The sequence below is a fragment of the Corvus brachyrhynchos genome, unplaced genomic scaffold (assembly GCF_000691975.1).
Source record: "Corvus brachyrhynchos isolate BGI_N302 unplaced genomic scaffold, ASM69197v1 scaffold48, whole genome shotgun sequence".
Classification (NCBI taxonomy): Eukaryota; Metazoa; Chordata; class Aves; order Passeriformes; family Corvidae; genus Corvus; species Corvus brachyrhynchos.
The window spans coordinates 407,689-415,628 of NW_008240027.1; the positions used below are offsets into that span (position 1 = coordinate 407,689).

At 39.2% G+C, this 7,940-nt stretch overlaps 1 protein-coding gene across 3 annotated transcripts in view; it reads left to right on the forward strand.

Moving 5' to 3' along the window:
- Positions 1–7,940, forward strand: part of TTC39A (tetratricopeptide repeat domain 39A) — a 36,656-nt gene that overhangs the window by 12,882 nt on the left and 15,834 nt on the right. For all 3 annotated transcript variants that reach the window (XM_017743547.1, XM_017743546.1, XM_008640748.2), the window contains exons 6-8: positions 22–86; positions 1,469–1,568; positions 2,475–2,540. In XM_017743547.1, the coding sequence (XP_017599036.1) occupies positions 22–86; positions 1,469–1,568; positions 2,475–2,540 (231 nt within the window). The remainder of the gene's footprint in view (positions 1–21; positions 87–1,468; positions 1,569–2,474; positions 2,541–7,940) is intronic.

Here is a 7,940-nt window from a genome sequence, read left to right on the forward strand (position 1 = left end):
AATGTGTTTCCATTCCAACAGGATGAGAATATGGTCAGCTTCATAAAAGGAGGCATCAAAGTCCGAAACAGTTACCAAACCTACAGGTGAGTCAGAGTGATGATGTGATTAAATGCACTCTCTCAGTAAAAAGTGCTGCTGGTAAAATTATCGAATTCACAAATTCATTACTGTTGTATTTATTGAGTCTTTATTATGGGGCTCATGTCTATGGATTTTCTCAGTCCACACAGATTCTTCCTTTGCATAACAAAGGACATTAACATTATGCTTGATTTGGATTGTGGAGATAGTGGATCCTAACTCTGTTAACTCCCAAGGTTAGCCTGCTTAGAGTACTATATCCTTGAAATTATGTCAAAAAATAACTGTTCTAAATGATGTACTGTTCATTGTGTCTGCATAGCACAATTTGCAGGTCTTGTAGGCATTAGACATAATGAAATGACATTTCTTTATAGTTCCAGCTGCAGCTTTTTGGAGCATTTAGAACCAGTAGCTGAAGCACAGTAAAAAGTGAGGGCTAAACATGCATCATATTTTATTTATTTTAGAATTTTATATTTTGATTCAGAGTGGGCACAAAATACCTTGTGTCCAGCAGACACAAAACAACATCAAGTGTAGGCTCTCCAGGAGCCCACTGGAAGGGAGAGAGATGACAGTGTCCATGTTTGTGTGTGTTGAAGGTGATTCTAAATGCAAGTCCATTGTAAAGACTGCACTTACAGGGAATAGTGCTGAGCTGGTTGGCAACAACCATCAATGAAAATATGACAGCCTGAACACAAATACATGCTTTCATTAGAACAGTGTTTTTCCTCTCCTAATAATTAACAAAATAAACTACAATAGTAGTATAAAAACCAGATAGCTATAGAAAGCTTGGGGGCAAATTGATTTCAAACTGAGCTGGATTACATGGGAAATAAAGGGACGCTACAAAGCTGAGACCTATAAAAGTTAGAAAAATGAGTGAAAGTAACTTCTGATACATCTGCCTATTTTAAAATATGTATTAAAATTGTCTTTTCCTATATAAAACAAAATATTCTTTTGAACATGCACATAATCCAGGGATTAGTGAAACTCAAGTCAAATTTGCTAATTAAAATTTAAATCTCATGCACTGCCCCATCATCTCTTTTTGTAGTAGCGAAGTTTGGTGATGCTCCCAACAGCCATCCTTGGAACATTTTCAGGGCAAAATTTGGTTTAATATCAACTATATCTGCTTGACAGGATTTCCTCTCCAGGATTCCATGTTTTATAATTGATAGTAATGTGACAGAAATGATTTGTTGATAAATCCAACAAAATGTTTTAGATGTTGTTCACTTGGGTGAGAAGATAAATTGACCTTTTAATAAACTACTCCATAGTTGAAGATAATTGGGTTACTTTCTTACTGAAGTGTAATTAATCATGTTATTTATTGACACTGTAACAGAATCTTGTGCATTTCCAGGGAGTTGGACAGTCTCATACAGTCCCCACATTATGTCAAAGGAGAGAACCATCTTCATTTTGAGGGAGGTGTAAAACTTGGAGTCGGAGCATTTAACCTGGTATGTACCAGCAGTTCTTGTCCTGAGCTGAAATCCTGCTGCCTCCTGAGAATGAGCCTATCTTGAATTCCCGAGAAGTTCTGCTGTCATCATACTGATTGTGTGGTTAAAATTAGGTGTGTGCTCTGACAGTGCAGGGTCCCAGTGTCTGGTCTGAGAACATCAGATAATGACACACTTTAGAAATAAAGAGATTGCTGCCCACAATGTGGGATGGAGGCCAGGAGAAGCCTTGCACAGGAGCACCAGTTGCCTGTGCCTGTCAAGTTCCACTTACTGTTTACCCAACACTTGGAGAACTAGCAGGATCTAGGCAGTTAGCAGGGCATTTGGAGGGGTGGGGCACATGAATGAAGCTTGGAGTGCTGCTCCAGCCACTGTTGGCTGTTGTTGCTTGTGTTCTGGCGAAAAAGCAGGTGACCAAATGGTGCAGGATGGTTCCCGGTGAGGCACTGACCCAGACATGGTGAGGGGTGATGTGGTTGTTCAGGGGATGGACTACAGAAAGTGCCTGGAGCTTCCTCTTGCTTGCATTGCTTTGCATAAGTCTGGCACATGCCCAAATATTAGATGTACTGCACAAAGAACAAATATGGACTGTGTGGTATGAGCCCAGAATTTCTGAAATGTCCAAGAAGTACTGGAGTTACTGAGCAGGTGCTGTGTAAATGTATTTCTGTGTAGGGCATCCTGGAGATAAAGGGTGCCTATATTAAACAGATATTTCTGTTTAAATCATGGGTAAAATATAGCAGGTATATACATTTACCCTGAAAATTTTCATATAGAGATGTTTTTAGTAATTTTATTAAATATTTCGTGTGTTTGGAAAAATTGCAGGAGGCAATGGGTAGCAGAAAAGGCAGAAAATCTGTTACTGTGTAACTCTTGAATTTTTCTCTGTAGACATTGTCCATGTTTCCTGCACGGATTCTGAGATTACTGGAGTTTGTTGGATTTTCTGGGAATAAGGTAAACGTGAACTCAATATTATTGGTATGTTCCCCTCACTCTTAAATTAAAAACAGGGTTGGGAGTTTCTCTCCTCTCCCTCACATTAGCTGTAACCCTCTGATATCACACATATGCACTGTGGAACTGATGCTTTCCTGCATCTCAGTTTTGCTTTATATTTTTGTGTGAACTATTGCAATTCAAATGTTGTCATACCGTTGTTCAGTAATGAAACAGTTGTGAAATGTGGTAAAGGCAGTGGCTAATACAGGAATGTCAGTTTATTTAGGTTTTTAGTTACTGGTCTTTTGATGTAGGCTTGTGCTCAGAAATCTGTAGCCAAAAGTGTATTCCTAGCCTTTAGAATATGATATAGTTTATTTGGTAGTTACTATGATTATGGGGTCTGAATGTTCCTGACAGGTTCTTGCATGACAGGGGAAAAAAATATATTTAATTTCTGCTTTAATAGCAACTGGAAATTTGAGTGTGGCACCTACATTGTCCTATCTAAGTGAGTAAGTTCTTTTTTGCCTGTACAGTAACCAGTTTGACCTATATTGTTTGAGCAAGATATTTAAGAAAAGAAGTTTAGTAATGGAGCACCAGAAAACTCACATCGTGATGAGAAAGAGCTGTGCTACTGCTTTGTGGTTTCATTGTTTCAAAAGAATACTAAATTAGTGGGAGTATCTTGGCCTTGATACCTTGTACTTGCCCTTGTCTCTCTACAAGCAGAACATGAGATTCCCTCAAAGCTGGGCTCCTGGGTTAAGAGAACATGATGTGGAGCATGATCCCTTTAACCTAAACCACTAGTCACATTTTTCATAAATGCTACGTGAGGTAAATATCTGATGCAAGCACTAGAAAAGCCATGAAAACAAGTTAACTTTTAACTCTTTTATAATGCTTTCTATTTACAAAACAAGTTTTAAGGAGAGAAGTGCCTTTTTATCAGAGCTGAAGCCTTACATGGCAGGGGAATGACTGTCATCACCATTTTATTGATTTACAGGAAGGATCTTATATCTGAAAATAAAATGTCTTATTTAAAAGCAAGGATCAGAGTGTGGATTACAATTTAGAAATTTCCAGGAGCTGACCAGGAGCTATTTCACAAGCAGTAAAGGCAAAAATCAAATAGTTCTACCTGTCAGTTTCAACAACAGATCATCTAAAGCAAAATATTCTCTTAGAAATTTAAGGGCAATTCACGTACTAGCAGAGTTCTGAGAATACTTTGGTGAGCACTCATCTTACTACTGCAGATGGAAATTGTCCCTCTAATTGAGTTTCTTTTGGCCCTGGGATTTCTTGCATGGCTGTGAGTGGGCTGATACTTGAGTTAATGAGTCAGCTTCTATTGCAGTTCCTTAATAACTCACAGAAGCATGACTGAGATTACCATAAATTTGAGCAAAACCCTGTTGTTTGCACACCATGCAAAGGAGTTTTTTAAACATGTTGATCAAAGTTCATTAGTGGCCGTTTATTTTAACATCCTAAAAAAGTCTTTCTGCATTTAGCATTTGCAAGTCGGGTGCCTAAAGCCAAAAACAAAATTGCAATTGCATGTGCCATCCTTTCCAGTGGTGGTTTTCCGAAGCTTGCAACAAGACAGTAGAGAAGAGTCTAGAAGGTGGAAGAAACAGTGACAGAGGAGGAGATGAAAGTCTGTGTGTCATGTGCTGCACTTATCCAGAAGAAAGGAGTTTTTCATACACCTGTGTTTGATGCTTCAGTCTTTTCCTTTAAATGCTCACTCGGAGCACCAGGTTGTGCAGCAGAGTCGTGGTTAGTGCCTTGAGCTGTTTACAGATTACCTGGGAGAGCTACAGTGCACTGCAGGACAGCTTGATTTTGGTGTGGGTCATGTGTTTATTAAAAGTGGATATAAAATTGCATTGTGTGATCTTCCACGATAGCAACCTGCCTCAAAGCCAGCAGGTTTGCCCCTGGGGACTTTCCTTGTCTCAGAGTCATGTCATGTGGAACAAGCAAATGGAGGACATGCCCAAAGCTCCATTACTTCCTAAGCCATTTGCGGGCACTGTGGACATCATGATCAACTTAACAGCAGTCTGGAGTCTCAAAATAGTAGGTGGGATAAGATCAAGAAAATATGAAAAGTAGCCTGAGGCCATGTTTGTTCCCTTCCAGTCCAAGATGTGCCAGCTGTGGCCTTCACACTGTTTAAGCTCCTTTCCCTTGCATCATTAGTCAAAAAATGGGCTTATTTGTGTTTAGTAGCACAGGCCCCACATTTGGGCAGTGAAGTTCAGTGCAGTTTTGCCCAATTTTGTGAAAAGTGCCTTGTGGGCAGAGGTGTCTGTCAGGCACTCTGTGCTGGGGAGCACAGCAGCCTCTCTGGGCAGTAGGTGGAGTGTGTGTACCATCCGCACTCTGGTGTTTAACTGTGACTAACCTGTGACGTGAGAGCAGGAGATTCCTTGCACTGTCTCCCTGGAAGCCTGAACCCTCCTCACTGGCTCCTCTGCCAGGTCTCAGGCTAATATTTACTCTTGTGCTTATTTTATAGATGATTACAAGTGCTGTGCTGCTAAACTGTAGAACAGTGTGACGTGAGCCTACCATATGTTAAGTGCAATTCGTCAGGGGGTCAGATGACAGCATGATTTCAGGAGAAGGCAGGAAACTGTCAGAACCAATTTGTTTCAAATTATACTTTTTTTATGTGGGAGGACATTTTTCCCAAAGCAACTGAGCTGAAGAATATTCTTGATGTATCAATTTCTAATAAATTGAATTCCAGTTTCTCACTAAGTATCTCTTTTGAATTGCATTTTAGTCTCTTCAGATTTTAAATGAAGTTTAAATTTAATACTATTCCATGGGATGCATTCAAGTGCCCTGTCTATCAGCTTAGCTAGTCAGTTCTTTGTGAAACTATTAGTAGTATCCATCCTCCTTGCTAAACCTGCAGCAATGTGATCAGGCCATGAGACATGAACAATGACCTTGCTTTGCTTTCATTGTCAAGATCCCTAATTAAAAGAATGGTTTAAAAATAACATGCAAGAGCTTTTGCTTCGGGAAAGTTGATGGATTTTAGTCAATAACAGCTGAAATAAATATGAACCAGTCTCAGTGTTGTCTGATAATGTTTTTGAGCGTTGTCCTTGTTTGTCCTGCAACTGCTGTGTGAATCCCCGCTGCTCACATGGGGAGTCCTGAGTGACAGAGCACTGGATGTCTTGGAACAAGAATTGAATCAATGAGATACTGATATAATGTAGTGACAGTCTTGGGAATTAGATTGTGGGATGTCATGAGGAACTTGCACAGAATGCTGAGAGTTACCACACTGGATCATGTCTGTTTCTAGGAAGCGTTATTGCTCCCTACTCTGTGTTCTATGTCCTTCAGAGTAGTTTATATTTTGTGGGGAAGTAAAACTGAAGTGTGTTAGCATCAATTTAGAGAAATTAGAAAAATGTAATTCTGGAAAAATTACAAACACTTATTACCTTGACATCTGTTTTATATTGTCGCAATATGCCCTGTAATAGACTTTGTTTGGAAGCTCATTCCTGGTGTTCTGGGATTGCTTATATCAGTTGTGACATAGGTGTGGGAGATAGTTATGGGTTATTTATGGTTAGAAGGTGTGTCCTGACAATTAAATATAATGTGCTCGCTGGTGCCAGTCCCTAAGTGAGTGCAATTTGTTTGCAGAGTTACTCCTTAGGCTCAAGTAGCTGCTTGTGATTTGGTTCCCAGATTCTCAGTCTGATCCCAGTGAGCATTACATTGCCCAGCTCCCGGCACTCCCTTGGTTGATGGAGTTTGTTGGCTAATTCGTGTAAGGCTCCCTGTGGAGAAAGGGTGGTGCTTGAAAAGGTGATTCATGTGGCTGACCCAGGCTGCTGCGCCAAATTGCTCCTTGGAGGAGCACCTCTGCCTCGCCAGGCAGAGGGAGACTCAGTAGGCCAGCTAGGGAGTGTGAGATGTAAAACATGATTCCCAGTGACACCCTTCATATTCCTATTTTCTGGGTATCCCATTGTAAGAGAAGCAGTTTGCAAGAGGTTTTTTTGAGGAGAAGCAGCTTTGCTGCAGTGTTTTGTACAAGCAAGTGTTGTAATACTAATAACAACTACTTCTAGATTTCTTTAATTTAGGCTGTGTCTACTGATTGTTACTACTTTAATATAGAAAGTTTGGGATATTCAGGCGGCAGAGTGAAAAGTAAACACTCTTTAATACCTCTGCTGGACTAGATAGGCTTATGGACATTCCATAGAGTGAACTAACTTGCTCAGTGAGCTTCTCATGCCTGTGTAATTACTCAGTTCAAGAATTGAGAATTAAGGGTGTCAGATTTGAAGCCCTCTTCTGATGAATGGGCAATATTCTTAATCCAGCTACTGCTATCCAGGATGCAGTCCCATGCAAGGTGGGAGTGGGTTCATTCCTTGTCCATAGAGATTATAACTTTGTGTTTGGCTGTATAAAATATGCAGTATATACAGTATATAAAATATACTTTTGAAACTAAAACATAATTGAGATCAACTTGACAAAAGGTTACATTATTTTATATGACAAAATCTGTTTGAATCATTCTTAGTGCTATTCACATTCATTTTATATATGTTTTTATATTGTATGGAAGATACCAAATGCTGTAAGGCCTAGTGTCAGTAAGGGCTCAATGAAATATCAAGCCTGAAGATTTCTCACTTCAAAAAATGTATGTTGGAAATATACTATGGAATTTTTTTTTGCCGAAATTCATTCCTCAGGATGCTTTGTCTTATTTCTGCCTTGAAGTGCTACTTTTTCAAAGGTCCAAGTATTTGTGGGTTTCATCTGGACAGTTTGAAGAAGCTGGATATATCATATTTTGTTACTTACTTGTATCAAAACTTTTGCTCTCAGCAGAAAATGAAGCTGGTTTTATTTTGCTAAGTATTTGATTTCCATTAAGTCACTGATTTTCAGTAATGATTTTACTGTCTTTTAATTTCTTCTGTAGTGACATGCAAGTCAGTATTTTCATTATTTTTTCCGAGCTAGATGTTATAATAATTGGTCTGCAAATATGAGTAATATTTTTTCTTGTAGCAGTAATTAATGTAATACATTGAGTTTTAAAAATAAAACCAAAGAGAAGCAAAATCACAACCGCCCCCCGTATTTATGTGAAAACAATTAACTGCACTAGTTAAGTGAAAAATAGATGTCCGGGGGAAATGAGAATATGATTACAGACTTCAGTGTTTACACACTAAGCAATAAAGGTGTGGTGGTGTAACACCCCTCAGTCAACAAGGACACACAAAATATGTAAATCTGTGTTGGGATCATGCTCTGAGGGCTCTCCCTGATACCTTTCCTGGTGCCTCTGATAGACATCTCTCAGAGTTCCTATTTATAGTGTAGCTGGTTTGA